This window comes from Ictidomys tridecemlineatus, chromosome 11, assembly GCF_052094955.1.
Source record: "Ictidomys tridecemlineatus isolate mIctTri1 chromosome 11, mIctTri1.hap1, whole genome shotgun sequence".
In the NCBI taxonomy this organism is placed as follows: domain Eukaryota; kingdom Metazoa; phylum Chordata; class Mammalia; order Rodentia; family Sciuridae; genus Ictidomys; species Ictidomys tridecemlineatus.
The window spans coordinates 122,085,205-122,102,361 of record NC_135487.1 but is presented as its reverse complement, the minus strand read 5'-3'; the positions used below and the strand labels follow the sequence as shown (position 1 = coordinate 122,102,361).

General features: G+C 53.1%; 1 protein-coding gene across 4 annotated transcripts in view; it reads left to right on the top strand.

Annotated features, from left to right (window-relative positions):
- Kirrel1 (kirre like nephrin family adhesion molecule 1) overlaps positions 1–14,247 on the top strand; it is an 86,165-nt gene extending 71,918 nt beyond the window's left edge. The window contains exons 5-15 of one of the 4 annotated variants that reach the window (XM_078027226.1): positions 1,889–2,039; positions 3,108–3,213; positions 3,355–3,503; positions 3,708–3,835; positions 4,597–4,723; positions 4,818–4,918; positions 6,296–6,494; positions 7,585–7,692; positions 7,879–8,018; positions 8,674–8,838; positions 9,041–14,247. In XM_078027226.1, coding sequence (XP_077883352.1) covers positions 1,889–2,039; positions 3,108–3,213; positions 3,355–3,503; positions 3,708–3,835; positions 4,597–4,723; positions 4,818–4,918; positions 6,296–6,494; positions 7,585–7,692; positions 7,879–8,018; positions 8,674–8,838; positions 9,041–9,517 — 1,851 coding nt within the window. In that variant the 3' untranslated portion in view covers positions 9,518–14,247. Of the gene's footprint in view, positions 1–1,888; positions 2,040–3,107; positions 3,214–3,354; positions 3,504–3,707; positions 3,836–4,548; positions 4,724–4,817; positions 4,919–6,295; positions 6,495–7,584; positions 7,693–7,878; positions 8,019–8,673; positions 8,839–9,040 lie in introns of all 4 variants that reach the window. The other 3 variants (XM_078027225.1, XM_078027228.1, XM_078027227.1) reach the window with 3 other exon arrangements.
- Positions 14,248–17,157: the final 2,910 nt, after the last annotated feature.

Sequence of the window (17,157 nt, the reverse complement as noted above, 5' to 3'; positions counted from 1 at the left end):
CGAGGTCACATGGCAGAATTGGTGGTAGAACCCCATCTGATGGGCATGACTGTGATCCTCGAGACTTGGGAGGCTGGGGGGGGGGGGAGATCACAAATTGGAGGCCAGCCTGAGAAACTTTGGAGACTGTCTCAGTAAAACAGTGAAAGGGTTGGGGTGAGCTCAGTGGTGGAGCACCCTTGGGCTCAATCTCTGGTATCACAAAAAAAAAGAGAAAAAAAATCTTTGTTTCCGGGGTTCCTTCTGCTAGCCGTGGGGGAACATATGTGCCCAGCCCTTGGCTGAGTGCTGCAGGAGATGCTTCTCAGGGTGGGGAGAGAGGACATTCCTCCAAGCATGAGCCTAGGGGATTCTGGCTTCAGCTCTACTGGTAACACACTGTGTGACCTTGAAAAATCCCTTCTACTTCTCTGGAATTTAAAAGTGATCTTTTGGCCTCAGTAGTACTTAACCCTTTACCATCAAGAACTCAGTCATTTTTCTCCTATAGGGTACATGCTTTAAAATAGTTGGGCTGCTGGGATGTGGCTTAGTGGTAGAGCAGTTGCCTAGTGTGTGTGAAGCCCGGCGTTCAATCCCAGGATGGGGGGGATGTGTGCGTGTGTGTGTGTGTGTGTGTGTGTATGCACATATTGTGAATATATATTTATATAAAACCTGTCAAGTCTATTTGTTAATGCCATTTCTTGTCCACCCCCTTCTCATATTCATTTAAGCCTGTGGCTCTTTGAAGCAACATGAGTGTTACTGTACTGTCCCAGTCCCCCAAAGATGTGCGTACGATTGTCAGACGGCAGGACCTTACTTTGGTTCGTGGGAGCATTTCCCTTATGTGGTTGGCAATATGGAAAACAGCCTTGTGGGTTCTTGTGACCATATTTGGGGACCTCTGCTTGCGTGTCACTGAGCCAGTGACTTTGAGCCTAGGAGTCCCTTCCCTAAACTCAAAGGCATTTGGAGCCAGGTGGATGTGCCTGGAGCCACATGTAGGGCAGCCTGATTGTGAGGGGCCAAGTTGAGGCTGAGAGTCCTGAGGCCTGGGCTGGCCCTCGCAGGCTCTCCAGAAGAGGAAGGACTTGTACTGGGCTCAAGGAATTCCAAGAATGAAGCTCAATGCCACGGGGGAAAACCATGCAGCACAAAGAGGGAATTCTTATGCACGCCATGAACTTCAGTGATGACATATCAATGTTGGTTCCTCCGCTGTTTGTTTAGTATTTGAGGGGCCAGGGATTGAGCCCAGGTGTGTTCTCTCTCCAAGCTATACCCCCCAGTCCTTTTTATTTTGAAACAGAGTTTCACTGTGTTGCTGAGGTTGGCTTTGAACTCACTATCCTCCTGCCTTAGCCTCCCAAGTCTTTGGGATTGTAGGTGTGAGCCACCACACCTGGTTGTTGTGACGAATTTATCACACTAAGTGCGAGATGTCAATAATGAGGGAAACTGAGGTAGGGAGAATACATGGAAACTATTTTCTGCTGTAAAATAATAAAGTCTGTGAGTGCCGAGGTGCATGCCTATAATCCCAGCGGGCCCGGAAGGAGGCTGAGACGGGAGGCTGGTGAGTTCAAAGCCCAGCGTCAGCCAAAGCGAGTTGCTGAACAGCTCAGTGAGTGGGACCCTACCTCTAAATAAAACACAAAATAGGGCTCGGGAGGTGGCTCAGTGGTTGAGTGGCCCTGAATTCAATCCCTGGTATCCCCTAATAATAATAATAACAATAATAATGAAGTCTGAAAAATTAAAAACAACAACATCACATGGTGGGGAAGAAGTTGGGAGCGAGGGAGAAAGCTAAACTTTAAAAAGCCTTCCACCTGCCCAAGCTCGACTCTGAGAGCAGAGGGTTTTTAGCTTGACCGTGTCACCCACCCTTGGCCCTCCCCAGGAACTGCTGAAGGACGGGAAGAGGGAGACCACCATCAGCCAGCTGCTCATTAACCCCACGGACCTGGACATCGGGCGCGTCTTCACCTGCCGCAGCATGAACGAGGCCATCCCCAGCGGCAAGGAGACTTCCATTGAGCTGGATGTGCATCGTGAGTGGGGTCCCCCCCCCCTGGGGAGGGGCAGTGGGGAGCTGTCAGGTGGGGACCTTCTGAGAAGCCCAGAATAAGCATCCCATAGGGGACCCGGGACAGCTGTTCCCTTCCTTGTCTTCAGTTTCCTGGTTGGAACTCGGGGCACGGAGGGCTGACAGAAGGGGCACTGTAGTCGCAGAATATGAAAGAGAGACCAACAGCCCTTTATCCACGATCCCAAACTGAAGTGATTTAGGGTCGAAACCTGAACCCAGGTATTTAACTTAAGAGCCATACGCTCCTGCTGGGTGTGGTGGCACATTACAGGCTGTCATCCCAGCAGCTAGGGAGGCTGAGGCAGGAAGATCACAAGTTCAAGGCCAGCCTTGGCAACTGAGCGAGACCCTGCTTCGAAATAAAAATCTAAAAGATCTGGAGAATGAATGTAATTCAGTGAGAGAGCCAGCATCCTTGGATTTAATCCCCAGAACCGCCAAAATAAATAATAAATAAAGTGGGTTATGTGTCTCAGCATGACGCATGGCTCAAATGCTGCGGGGGATCTTGCATAGTAAAGAGTCTTTCTAAAAAAATTTGAAAAATTCCAAATTCCAGTCCCAAGGGTTTCAGATAAGGGATTTTGGATCTGGACTTGCTTCTCGGGGTTGTGAGAATTAAATAAGTTAGAGTATAAGAACGCCTAGCACCGGGTACGCTTACCTGGTAGGTGCTCAGTAAATTCCCTCTCTGGCCAGGGAAACATGGGGGTGCCCCCAGTAATTGGGGATGCTCCCACCCTGTCCCCTTGTAGTTAGACCAGTGAGCCCACACTGACGCCTAGTGGCCGTGGTGTGTCATGACACCCATTAAATAGTTCGCCCCTTGGGTGCCATCCTTGGTGGTCAGTCACCCTCGCCAGCCACCCTTCCACCTGGGTGGAGAGGATGAGGGAGATGGTTTATTTATTGGACCGATCATACTGCAAACCGAAATTCCCAGATCACACCAGAACATGTGTGCCAGGGGGAGAATAAGAAATTCAAAAGACAGAAGAGAGACCCTGACTTCCTGTCCCCTGCTTTGCAGACCCTCCTACCGTGACCCTGTCCATTGAGCCGCAGACGGTGCAGGAAGGCGAGCGTGTTGTCTTCACGTGCCAGGCCACAGCCAACCCCGAGATCCTGGGCTATAGGTGATAGGGTCGGGGCTGGGAGCGCTCTGGGAGGGATAGTGAGACCAGGAGGTGGGGGTACTGTGGAGGCCAGTGTCCTCGGAGGTAGCGGAGGGAGGATGCCAAGTCCTGATCCTGCTTCTGTGCTGCGTCCTCCCCCAGGTGGGCCAAGGGGGGCTTCCTGATTGAAGATGCCCAGGAGAGCCGCTACGAGACCAACGTCGACTACTCCTTCTTCACGGAGCCCGTGTCTTGTGAGGTCCACAACAAAGTGGGCAGTACCAACGTCAGCACTTTAGTAAACGTCCACTGTGAGTAGCTAAAGGGACAGGGACGGGAAGAGGGGGGCCTTCACAGGGCGGAGGGTGGGGGTGGTGAAAGGACCCACGCAGCTCAAGGAGCTAACGGTGGGAAATAATCAGAGGGGTAGCTGGATGGGGGCTGGAAGGGGAGACTGATGGGTGTTGGCCCCCCAGTGAGCTTCGGACCTGACCAGCTGCTTGTGTTTACCTCAGTTGCCCCCCGGATTGTAGTTGACCCCAAGCCCACGACTACGGACATTGGCTCTGATGTGACGCTCACCTGTGTCTGGGTGGGGAATCCCCCGCTCACCCTCACCTGGACCAAGAAGGACTCAAACATGGTAAGATTCTCCCTGTCCATCCTGAATGGGGACCAAGGGCTGTGGCCGTGGGGGCCTAGCAAGGGGCAAGGAGGGGGGTAGGATTCTTTTCCAAGTTGAACCTGGGCTATACAGCGAGGGTCCTGCCGCGTGGAGGAGAAGGGCAGTGTTTGCGGTCGGCCCTTCCCCTGCTCACAAGACAGCTGACCCCTTCGGAGGCGGTGGGAGGGACAAGCTGGCCTAGGCAGGGGATGAGGCTGGTGGGGGAGGAGGAAAGAGGGCCTGGGGGTAACATGGCTCTGGTGGCACAAGATCCAGGAAATTCACGGTGCACAGGAAGGGGGGACGCCAGAGTGACTCACTAGAGAAGAGAAATTTGGGCTCCACAGCTCTAGAGACCCACCCCTAATGGGGGCCTAGTGACAGTCTGGAACAGAACGGTAGCAAGAAGAATTTCAGGGTCAGGTGTCCTAACTGGCTTGGCAATAAACCCACTGGAGGAGATCATTCAAAAGGACTTTTTCTAAAAATCACTGCGGCCTCCACCTGCCCTGGCTGGCCTCCTCTCAGCCACTGGCCTCTCTTGCACAGATGATCTGTTTCAGTGCCAATGTGTTTAGAGTCAGGGGAAGGATCGAACGGACTCGGGAGCCCCACCTCCCTGCTGGGAATTCACCTGTGGCCCTTCCTGCTTTCTTTCCAATGCCTCCAATGCGGGGCCCTCACGGACCTAGGGGCCCAGGCCTCCTGGCTCCCCACCCGAGGCTGCTCTCTCTGCCCAGGTTCTGAGTAACAGCAACCAACTGCTTCTGAAGTCGGTGACCCAGGCCGATGCCGGCACCTACACCTGCCGGGCCATCGTGCCTCGGATCGGGGTGGCTGAGCGGGAGGTGCCCCTTTATGTGAATGGTGAGTGGCCTGAGTGGGGTGGGGTGGGGTGGGGGCTCCTGACTGCAGGGGCTGCGGGATCCGACGGGCCCTGACCGTGTCTCCTCGCTCGCAGGGCCCCCCATCATCTCCAGCGAGGCGGTGCAGTACGCTGTGAGAGGCGACGGTGGCAAAGTGGAATGCTTCATAGGGAGCACTCCACCCCCCGACCGCATCGTGAGTGCTGGGACCCAGCCTGGACCCCAGCCCCTGCTGCTCTGCCCACTGCCTCTGGCTTGGCGCCTTCCATGTCCTCACCCCCTTTCCTGGTCTTCTAACCCTCTGCCTTTCTGTTCCCCTGTCACCTCCGTATTTATGCGGGTGACCGTGGGCAAGTTTCACAGCGTTTTGAACCTCAGTTGCTTGACCTGTAAACGCTCCTCCCTCCTCCCCAGTGCTTTCTGGTCCTCCCACCTTGCCTGCCTTCCCCCTCCCTCTCCCTCCTCGCCTCGCCCAGCCTGCTTCCTCCCTCCCCACGGGCTTTCCTTCCCACCTGCCCCATTCTCCTCTCCCTTCTCGTGCATCCCTCCTCCCAGCCCCTCTCCACTCCTCCCTCCTCCCACCACACCATGAGCCATTAATTCGTTCCATGACCATTAACCGTCAAACCCCTCATCACATTTAATGACCATTTGGCTAACTCCAGGGCTGCCCAGGGACACTTCATTACCACGGCCGCCCGGGCAGCCGACGGCTGGGCTCCCGGGGGGCCATCTTTGCAGAGCTGGGAGGATTGATCCCTGGAAAGGAGCCAGTTAGTTCTCAGCTGCTCCCCTTCCTTAGCTCCACTCTGTGAGTGAGGACAGGGTGGTGGGGAAGGCAGGGATCTGGGGGATGCTCCTCTCTGGTTCCTTCCTGCCCATTACAAGAGCCTGCAGGCGGGTGGGTCTCCAGTGCCAGCATTGCAAGTTCTTGTGGGTTGGTCAAAGATAAGATTGTGGCTCAGCGGTAGAGCACTTGCCTAGCACATGTGAGGCACTGGGTTCCATCCTTAGCACCCCCATAAAAATAAATAAAGGCTAAAGATTGAGTTATGGAATCACAGACTTTAGAACTAGAAGAAGTTTTGAGTATCGCCCATTTCTAGCCTGATTCTCTCATTTTATAGACAAAGAAACTGAGACCTAGAAAGGGAAAGAGAGGCCACACAGGGATTCAGGGATAGGAGAGAGCCAAGATTATAGTCCAAGGTCCTCAAATCCAATCCAGAACTTTTCTCTGCAACACTGGAGGCTCCCTTTTTTGGGTCAGCTGTATCCACATCACCCAGGGTCATAATTAAAAGATCCCGAGATCTCTTCCCTGGAGATGGTACTTTCTAAAGAATCTCCCCAGGTAAATTTGATGTCCTCCATGTCTGGGAGCCCCTGCTCCTCAGTGCTGAGGGTCTGAGGCAGTAGGTGTGACGTTGGTTATAGGGTAAGTGTTGGGCAGGTCTTAGGATGCACAGGGCAGATGGGGGCGAGGGGGCTAGAGGGAGGATCGGGCAACACCTGGGCAAATGCTTCTGCCACTTCCCGCTTTCTGACCTCCTTCCTGTCCCCCGAACCCCAGGCTTGGGCATGGAAGGAGAACTTCCTAGAGGTGGGGACCCTGGAACGATACACGGTGGAGAGGACCAACTCGGGCAGCGGGGTGTTGTCCACACTCACCATCAACAACGTCATGGAGGCCGACTTCCAGACCCACTACAACTGCACGGCCTGGAACAGCTTTGGGCCCGGCACAGCCATCATCCAGCTGGAAGAGCGAGGTGACTGGCCATGCTGGCTGTCCAGCCCAGCCCAGGGCAGCCCGGGGATTCTGCTCCCTCTTCTCTCCAGAGCAAGGCTCTGAAAGAGAGAGAGGACTCCTTCTTCTGAGTAGCAGCACCAGATGCTGGCCTTGTGCTCAGTGGGGAAATTTGCTCCCTTATGAACATTAACTGAGCATCTTTATGGGCCAGACTCTGCGGTAGGGGCTGCAGGGACAGTCTTGCCCACAAATAGCTTTCAGCTTAGTGGAGGAGCTTACAGAGTGGAAGCAAATGAATTCAGATGGAGAAAAATTGAGTGATCTGTACAAGGGGGTAACACGACCTATCTCGTTGGGTGTTTTGTTTGGACTCAGGGAGACAATATTTACAAAAGACCTGGTGTGGAACAGTGCTCAGTAAGTTTGGGTTCCCCGACTGCTTCAAGAATCCCCAGTCTGATAGGAGAGATGTGTCCCTCTTTCTGGCACGGCTGGTAGGTAGGATGGACTGCTTTTGACTGATGGGCATCCTCAAGTCGGATGAGGGAAAGACAGCATTTGTTTTTGGTTTTGAGAAATAGGCATTGATGTTGGGCATAGGGAACTATAGAAAATGACTATAGAGATCTCATCGATTTAGGTTTAGCTGAGGATGCTGCAGGGTGTGATGGGGGTCGGGAGAAGACAGTGGTGTGGATGGGGGAGGTGACAAGAGGGTGGAACACAGATGGCACATCAGAGTGTTTGGAGACAGCTACCCTCAAACAGGGGCCCTGCCCAGGAAGGCGGGACCATGCTTATGGTCAGGTGGACCAAAAAAGGAAGAGACAGACCAACCAAGGACCAGAGTCAAGCCGATGCCCAGCTGCAGGGATGGGACACAGCCATGAAGTCAAATCTAGTCTGGCTAAAGCATTACAATCCGGCAACAATCCAGATCTCCCTCTCCAATGCAGCCTGAACTTGAGCCTCATATGGTCCACAAACTCAGTCACAATTCAGCCTTGTACACGATCCAGGGTTGCCACTGTGGCTCATGGCCCATCCTGAGCGCAGGTCCCCAGCATGGCTCTGTCCTCACCCTGTTCCTTTCCTTCCCCTGTCGGAAGAGGTGTTACCTGTGGGCATCATCGCGGGGGCCACCATCGGCGCAGGCATCCTGGTCATCTTCTTCTTCATTGCCTTGGTATTTTTCCTCTATCGACGCCGCAAAGGCAGTGAGTATGGTCCCCATGCAGCCACAGCACACCTGTCCCCACTGCATGCGCATTGATTCCCGGGCATGCGGCAGACAGTGCCCGTGTCGAGCCAAAAGGGTAGCAGTTGAGCTTCCTAGCTCATGGGGGGGACTAGAAGCAGCCACGGCAGAAAGCCTGTGGCCCAGCTGCATCTCCCCGTCCCAGGTCGTAAAGATGTGACCCTGAGGAAGCTGGACATCAAGGTGGAAACCGTGAACCGAGAGCCACTCACCATGCATTCTGACCGGGAAGACGATACTGCCAGCGTCTCCACGGCCACCCGGGTCATGAAGGCCATCTACTCGGTGAGGGTCCCCTTCTTGACCAGCTCCACCCAGCTCTCTGAGAACTGCTGTTGCTCTCCCTTGCCTCACTTTACCATAGTCCGGCCATGCACGCCCACACACAGATAAACCCACTTCCACACACTTGCACACTCACACCCTCGCACACATACACATGCAAGGTTGGTTTCCCTCCAGGAGAGGGCAGGCAGGGCTGGGGTTCTCTTAGGCTTCTTTTGTCCCGTCTTTCTGCCACACATACCCAGAGTTAGAACTCCTTGGGTGTTTTCTGCTCCAATTCCCTCATCCCTGAGATGAGGCAACAGCCCCAAAGAGCAGCAGCCACATACACAAGGTCACACTGCATGTTAGCCACAGAATCGTGCTGGGTAGCCAGGTGCAGTGGTGCACACCTGTAATTCCAGAGGCTCAGGAGGCCGAGGCAGGAGGAGCACCAGGCCCATCTGGGATATTTATCAAGAGCCTGTCTCAGAATACAAGATAAAACATAAAAAGGTCTGGGGATGTGGCTCGGTGGTAGAGCACCCCTGGGTGCAATCCCCAGTACCTGCTGGAAGCCAGGTCTCTGGCCTCCTCCAGCCACATCCCAGTGCCTCTGCTGGGGGAAGACAGAGAATGCAAGTCTGCCTCTGACCCCAGACCTTTCCCTTAGCAGGTGACCTCTGGGCATGGGGACGGGGTTGGCGAGGGGGGACAAGAGCAGGGCCCCCATCTCCTGACACCCGCTCCTGCCGCTCTGCAGTCCTTTAAGGATGATGTGGATCTGAAGCAGGACCTGCGCTGTGACACCATCGACACGCGGGAGGAGTATGAGATGAAGGTGGGAAAGGGCTGAGGGCTGGCAGAGGACCACCTGGGAAATAGGGGTCCAGGGCCTGCTGCTGGAGGAGGCCTGTGGAGGGGAGCCGGGGTGGAGAGGCGCTGGATGGGAACAGGGAGAGCCAGAGGGGCAGGCCCAGAAAGCCCTGGAAGACTCCAAGAGGAAACTCCAGCCTCCGCGCTCTTCTCTCGTTGCCCCCCAGGACCCCACCAATGGCTACTACAATGTGCGCGCCCACGAAGACCGCCCGTCCTCCAGGGCAGTGCTCTATGCCGACTACCGCGCCCCTGGCCCTGCGCGTTTTGATGGTCGCCCCTCATCCCGTCTCTCCCACTCCAGCGGCTATGCCCAGCTCAATACCTACAGCCGGGCCCCCGCCTCTGACTATGGCCCTGAGCCCACAGCCGCTGGCCCTGCTGCCCCTGCGGGCACCGACACCACCAGCCAGCTGTCCTACGAGAACTACGAGAAGTTCAACTCCCACCCCTTCCCCGGCGCAGCTGGGTACCCCACCTACCGGCTGGGCTACCCGCAGGGCCCACCCTCCAGCCTGGAGCGGACCCCGTACGAGGCGTATGACCCCATCGGCAAGTACGCCACGGCCACCCGGTTCTCCTACACCTCCCAGCACTCGGACTACGGCCAGCGGTTCCAGCAGCGCATGCAGACTCACGTGTAGGGGCCAGACCTGGCGGGGGCATCTCTGCGGGGCAGAGGAGAAGGCTTCTCACAGCTGTTCCCTGATATTCAGGGGCGTTGCTAATTGCTCCCTTCTTGGACCAGCCTTCCTCCTCCCACCAAGGCAGGTGGGGAGCAGGTCTCCCAGAAACACCCCGTCCCGAGGATGGTGCTCTGCGCATGCCCCAGCCTCCTGGGCCTGCCCTTCCCTCTTCTTCGGGAGGTTGTGTCTCTTCCCACCTGTGCCCTTGCTGACCCCAGCACGGGGACAGGGAAAGTCAGGTTGGGGAGAACAGAGGGGACACTTTTTAGCATTCCCTTTCTATCCCGCCCCTCTGGTCTCCCATAAACAGGCAGGGAGGATACGCGGGGGACGGCAGGCTTTGACCTAGGGGACATTTAAGGACGGGAGTGGGTGGCTGTAGCACAGACAGATGGAAAACAGGATAGCCCACCCAGTCCCTTTGTTTGCTCTCTTGTCTTGAGTGCATCTGTCCCTCAGGGCACTGGAGAAGGGACCTTGGGTTCATGTTGGCTCTTGTCTATAGAACAGCCCTGGGAGCCTTGGCTCAGCTGGGATCAAAATGTCAGTCACCCTAGCTGCCTCTGTGGATATCTGTCAGGGTGCAGAGGGATCCAGAAATCTCCAGCAGCACTGCTCCCTTCTTCCCTTCTCCCTGTGCTGGGCCCACCCGGATAAGTTGCAAGTGTGGTGGAGAAGGAAAGGTCAGGTCCCTTGTCCTGATGGATCAGCAAGAAGCCACTGTGCGCTGCTGCTGCTGCTGCTGCGTGGCAGTTCCCAGAACCCACACCAGAGGGAGGCACTCGAGCCCCGTTTTCTGCCCCACTTCCTGGCTTTAACTCTTGAGCCTGCTTGGGGAGTAAGTAGTAGGTTGAGATAGAGCTATTGTTGCAAGCTATTTTGCAAAGGCAACAACAACAACAACAAAAAATGATGAAAACCTCATCTGGAAAGAAGCTGTAGGGGTTACCTCGCCCAAATACAAGTCCCAGTGGAAAGAAAAAGGGATACCTGTTCTTCTCCACCAAGTTCCCGACACCCTCCATTACCCTTTCAGTCTCTAAGCACTTTGAATTCATTTTATACATTCAGGTGGTCCAGGTGGGCTCCAACAGGGTTAGGGAAGGGCATGGGTCTCTGACTCTGCTGTCTTACCCTCAGCCCCACCAGCTGCTTAGGGCCCACCTCCCAGAGGGCCGGGAGAGGTTCTCTCTAGGAAAGTTCTGGTTTAAGTGTCTTTTTTCCCTCCTTGGACCAATCCGACTCCTTCCTCTACTTCAGTGCCTTGAGTGTCTAGCTTTGGGTGACCGTCCCTGTGTGGGCGGTTGGGCAGGGAGCGGTACTTGGGAAGCTCCAGACAGGCTGTCAAGGGTTACCGTGTCAGAGGAGAGTGAGGGGAGAGGACCTGGAGGGGAAAGGAGGCCTGGAGATGGCCCTGAGGGAGAGCTCAGCGCCGACCCGGGTGGAGAAGGAGGCACGGAAGGGCACTGCGGGCATTCCAAAGCCCATGCTCTCTCGTCCCACCCCCACGTGCACCCGCGCCCACGCACATTCCATGCCATCACTTCTCAGCTGCCACCTTCTGACCAAAGAGAACAGGCACCCCAAAGAGAATCGGTACCCTTGCCTGGCCTTGTCTGCCCGAGGAGCTGCGTCTGCAGCTTGCCTCCTCCACCCATGGCCAGCCCGATGGGAGGGGGACTCCGGTGCAATTCCCAGAATGCTCCTTGCCCTTTCTCGGTGGTCACCATTCATTAGTCATGTTCGCTTTAATGAGTTACATGCTCATCAGCCACGGGCCATCACCACCCCTTGCAGATGGGTCCGTGGGGTGACATTCCTAGACACCCTCTCACTGGTGAAGACTAAGTCATACCCTGGAGCCAGCAGCTGCAGTTCTAGCCTTCCCCTGTGTCCTCTGCCACTTGAGAGGGACAGTCTTTGCAGAACGGGACCTACCTGGCTTCCAGCTGTATCCCACCCCTGGAAGCTCATATGGTCCCACGGAGTCCTCTCATGAGAGCCCAGAGAGAAGGCTTTAAGAATGCAGGTTCCTGTGCAGATAAATTTGTGCAAATTCTTCATAGGCACCAGCAGCTATGGCTAATCTAAACAACTGAAGCCTAAATAGGGTTACCTTTAAAACAGGAGAATTCAAGGTATTCAATTGTGTTTGGGAATTGCGCTTTTCGGTTTTAACTGTGGAAACCTGCATGGTGGACCAAGTGGGATAGCTTATCTAGGGAGGAGAAGATGCCCTGGATCCCAGAGCTCTGTTATCTGAAGCTATAGTCCCCAACATTGCATTGCCCCAGGACTTGGCAATCCTGATTCCCTTGGACATTACCATCCCAGTGGGAAGGGCACGGGGCTAGTGATCAGGAGATCCAGGACCCAGTTCCGGTGCTGGGTTCATTCACAGAGTGGCCTAACCTCTATGTCCATTGCCTCCAACTTTCTGTCCTGCGAGATGAGGGGAGAGCGTTACACAAACCTGAAAGGATTCCGTTTTGGCTTTGTTCATCTGAGGAGGTGCCATGCAGGGCTGTGCATCCCTGGCAAGGAGTTGGGAGCAGTCAGCAATCCGTGAGGGCTGGGGAGCTCAGGGGTTCTCCCCTACTGAAAGAAGCGTTCACCGTGTGCTTCATTATCTTGTCAGAAGTGTTGTGAATTAATTTCCACCAGAAACCCCTTTATTACAAGCAGCAACAGCTACCCTAGTTATCTGTGCTGCTTCCCCCTTGATTCTCACAGGTTTGCAAAGAAGACTGTGGCTAGAGAAGGGCAGAGTGGGTTTCCTTTAGTTTGCTCCCAGGTGACAGGCATCTGTTTCTTGGCAGGGAGTGGTAATTGGTCCTGGAAACACTCTATGGCCCAAAGGATAACTCCTCCTGCTTACTGAACAAGGTGAAGCCTGCAGTCCAGATGTTTCGACCTGGGCTGGGAGTGGGTCCAGCTGACCTCTCCATGAGGGAGCAGCAGGTGGGGGGAAGAGGAGGCAGGTGGTTTTGACATAAGCTTTGGGTCCCAAAGGGTTCTTATTACCTTGGATCAGCCATGGTCTCTGCTTGTGAAGGGCCCAGCCTGCATCCTAAATCCTGGATCCCTCAAAGTCCAGCCATAGAGTTTGCATGAAAGAAAACTCATCGTAGTGAGAAAGGACAGTAGTAGCCAGGCCTGAGAGCAGTGCTAGGTTCTCAAAGATCGAGCTTGGAATGGAAGGTTAGTTTGACCACCCTGTCTGCCAGCGATACTTATCCGGCAGTTTCTGCTTTCCTTGCGATTTTGAGGGAAGCTTCTTCTGCCTTTCGGGATGGAGCACATTGCAGGGGAGTCTCTTGCCCTCCATTCCTGGGTGGACCTGTAGACATTGTCAGGAGCATCAAGTCCCGGGCTCCTTAGAGTCAGATGGCCACAAACAGCAATGTTAGCCCAGTGGGGTGTGTGGAAACCAAGGTTAAGACCAAGACCCCAACTGGGAGTGAGCTGACTTGGTCACAGCCTTACTCTTTGCTGTGTGGACGGTTTGTCCCTATGGCTGAACTGCAGGACCTCCCAAAGCCGCCCTGGGCTCGGAAACCCTGGTTCTCTATCATTTCAGTTCTGTGTGACCTGAGGCAGGTCACTGCTCTGTGCCTCTGCAGCCCGTTCCGCATGTCGGGGGAGCCGCCGGAGAGAACTAGTCAGGCTCCTGACCCTGGTGAGCCCAGATAGGGTGTCATGAGGGGACACTGAGGCGCACCGGCAAACCAGCACCATTACGCATTCATTTTTGTGAAAAAGCTACAGAATGAGCATCTATAGATCTCATTCCCTTTCTCCATGTCCCCCAGGGTATTTCTCCTCCTCTTGTCAAAGCCTGGCTGTTGGTGAGGCTGTTGGCTCGCCTCTGGCAGCTTGGTTCTGACACTCATCCTCTGGGCTGCTGAGGAGAGGCCCAGTGGCTGGGGGATCTCTGAATTGGGGAGATGGGGCAGAATCCCATTTTCTTGTATCACTGTGAGGGAGCTCCAGGCCCTGCCCCTGGAGAGATCATTGCTGCGCAGAAGTCCCAGGCCATACCGGGCAGTTCTGGTACAGGCCTGCCCTTAAAAAAAAATAATAACAACAATAATAATAACTCCATGTGCATACGACTCGCGTTCATTCCTACCGTTCCACTGTTCCCCGTCCCTGGGCTTCTTGCTGGCCCCGACCACTGGCCTCTGAGTTGGTGTGGGTCAGGACTTCTGGAGCATTCAGATGTAGCCCAAATTCTGGGGAGAAAGAACAGCCAAATTGCCAATACAATCAAACTCTTGACCCAATCTCACTAGCAATAGTGACCCAGAGGAGTTTGGCTGCCTCCAACTTCACCGGAAAGAGGCCCAAGGCTCCCTGTGGTCACATTTTCTACCCCAGCCTTTCTTGGGATTGTAACCTCTATTTCTGGCTCCAGTTGAATTTTTCTCCACCCAAATCCCAATCGATGGATCCATGATGATAATTAAGAGAAGAGGAAAAGAAATATTATTTTTGTTAGGACAAACCATCGTAGATTTTTTAGCAATGTGTATCTGTGTGTCCCTCACACCTTTTCCTATTCTGCCTTTGTTTTTTTCTTTTCTTTTTTTTTTAAATATTATGTACTATATTTTTAGTCTCAAACACACTATATATTATATATATTTAATTTTTTATATATATAAATATAAATGTTTTAAAAAGTATGATGTTTTGTGTTATTTAATACGCAAGCAACTAGTTACTTCTCGGTCTGACTGGGTTTGGAGTGAAATGGTCCAGGTTTGGGTTTGAGATTGCAGAAGCTCTATATTTAGGTCACCTCCACGCTATGTGCAAACATTTCATTCACCCGTTTGTGACTATAGCAGAACCCTGAGGCCAGTTACAGCAGTTCAGGGACAAATACTAGGAGCTCTGGGGGTTTCCTGTTTGTTCATTTGTCTGTTTTGAACATAGACTCCCAATGTTCTGTACCCGGCCTGATTATGAGCATGGGAGAGAGGGAACATTTGAACCTGAGATTCAGATCCCAAAGAAATCGGGAGTGGGTGTGCAAGTAGGGTTTGGTTTCATTTATTAAAATGCTGTGGTTTGGGTAAAAAGCAAAAGGTTACCAAGCCTCCAATCTTTGGAACTTGTGGTGAAACAGATGGTTTGGCAGTATGCACACAGAGAAATCTTAAATTTTCTGAGTTTAGTAGAGTTTTTCTGGGATTTCACCGTGAGTAGTTTGCGGGAGCATTTGATACCTGGAATTATTTTCGGATAATGATTTTGAAAGCTATAACTCATATGAGAGTAATGCTGTGGCTTATCATTTTCCTCATCCAGTTAATGACCGAGCAGGCTCAAGACTGATTGCAGGAGCCTTTTTGTACACAAGGGACACAGAACACAGCCAGAGAAATGGGATGTAAGAACTGAAAAAAAAAAAAAACATTTTCCATATAATGCAAACTGTTTCTAAGCCCAGGAGCTGAAGCCCAGGGAGGTTATAGGTGCAAGAGGTCTGGAATCTGGAGGCACGTGGTCAGGACTGTGTCTGTAGGTTCCCAAGGTGAGTATACTCTAGATAGGAATGAGAGGCCCAGTGCAGGGCGAATGTAGAGGCTGAAGCCAGGTAAATTGCACTGGTACAGATTAAAAAAAAAAAAAAAAATTGCATCCATAGTCAGCATCTAGAAGCAAATAGATCACCCAGGTTCAGCAGTACAGGCCTAGAGTCCCATCCCAGCCACTCTGGAGGCTGTCGAGAGGATTGCAAGTTCAAACCCAGCCTCAGCAACTTAGTGAGACCCTGTCTCAAAAAAAAAAAAAAAAAAAAAAAAAATCAAAAGGGCTGGGGATGTGGCTCAGTGGTAAATCCACCCAAAAAAAAAAAAAAGAGAGAAAGAGACAAATAAATGACTGTGGGGGAGGGGAGGGGATAGACGGCAGAAGAAGCAAAGTTAAGCAAACATGGAGGCCCAGGTGAAGTCTGGTTAGGCCAAGTGGTGTTGGCTGGGATGTCCTGTTCGTTGGGTCTGTTTGTGTGGTCCTCACTTCCTGGGCGGCTTCCTGTGTCCAGTTAGGATATGTTTTATTCATCTCTGCTTCCCCAGAGCCTAGCACAGGGCCAGCAAATATTTGGGGACAAGTCTGCGTATTGGGCATGAGGCTCCGCTGGACCAACCCACTCTCTTAACCACAGAAAGGCCACAGGGGTTAGTCCTGTGTTGTATGTCGGGCCTCATCCTGTACCAGAAGCCCCAGGACAAACAATCATGACACAACTGCTATGTCACCAAGCATGACGAAGCTTTAAAAGCCACCCTACTGTCTCTTGTGAGGTCCGCCTCACCACCAGAGCTCCTGGCCTAGCTTCGACACGTACCCTTTTGCACTTTCACACCAAAGAGTGAAGTTCAAAGTCCTCCAGGGTCTGACCCAAACCAGGCCACAGTCTAAGGACGGTGCCTTGTGTGCAGTATGGCCCTGGCTCTCTGCTGTTGCCCCAGCTCTTCTCTGCCCATATCCCTTTACCTTCTCATTTCCAAATTTTACTTATCCTGAGGGTCCAGCTCAAAGGCCTTTTCCTTGTCCTCTGGGAAACTGTCGTCCCCTTTTCTCCCTCTGGGAAAGTCTCTGGGCCATCTCGTCCCATTAATACCTTCTGCTTTGATCACAGGGTTTGGTGTATGACCCATCAGCGCTTCTCTCCTAAAAGAAGGACACGTGAAGGCAGAGGTCACGTATCACTTATCTGTGTCCCCATCACCCAACCAGCATGCCTAGCCTGGAGCTGCTCAGTGTGTGCGGGAAGTGGGGGGGGGGATGTGGGCAGGGGAGGGGGAGAGGTGGAAATCAACCCATGAAACAGTGAGTCAAGGGGGTTGAACCTGGAGGAGCTCGTGCAGGGTGAAGCAGTACCCCATGGGGTAGAGAGGCATGGACTCAGGTCAGTGCCAAGTGGATGAACATGACCAGTGCTGATACCGAGCTCTCTCTGAGTCCCTGGGGTTGCTGGGCAATGCCAATCTGACTACTTTGGGCCAACACGCTATAAACAGAAGTGACATGTCACTTCCAGACCAAAGCATTTAATTGCCAGTGTGAGGCTCTCCAGCATTTTTCCCCCTCTGCCACAGTGTCAGGAGCTCATTGATTCCAGATGGTGCAGTTTTATAGTAGTGAATCTCTCTGCCCAGGTCCCTGAGTGACTATGTGAAGCGGAGTCTCTTTGCCAACCTGTGATGAACACGCAATTTGAAGGAGAAACGAATATTATTTAGATACTGACTTTTGTCCCGCCTGTGGTGTTAGGGATCAGACCCAGAGCCTTACACATGCTAAGCCCATGCTCTAGGACTGAGCTACTTGTGGTTGTTTGTTACAGCAGCACCATGTGTCCTATCCTGATTAACACAGAGAGTGTTAAAATCCTTCCTTCACCATTTGGTCCTTGGGTAAAATACTTCCTATCTATATATCTCTCTTTTCTCCTTTGTGAAAGAGACTGGTAATAGTTCCTATTCCAGGGAAAGTATTTAGCAGAATGCTAGCACAGAGTCCTCAGTAAATGTCAATATTTGTTAATCTAGAGGAAGGGAAGCAGTGGGCTTCTGCCCCTTTCC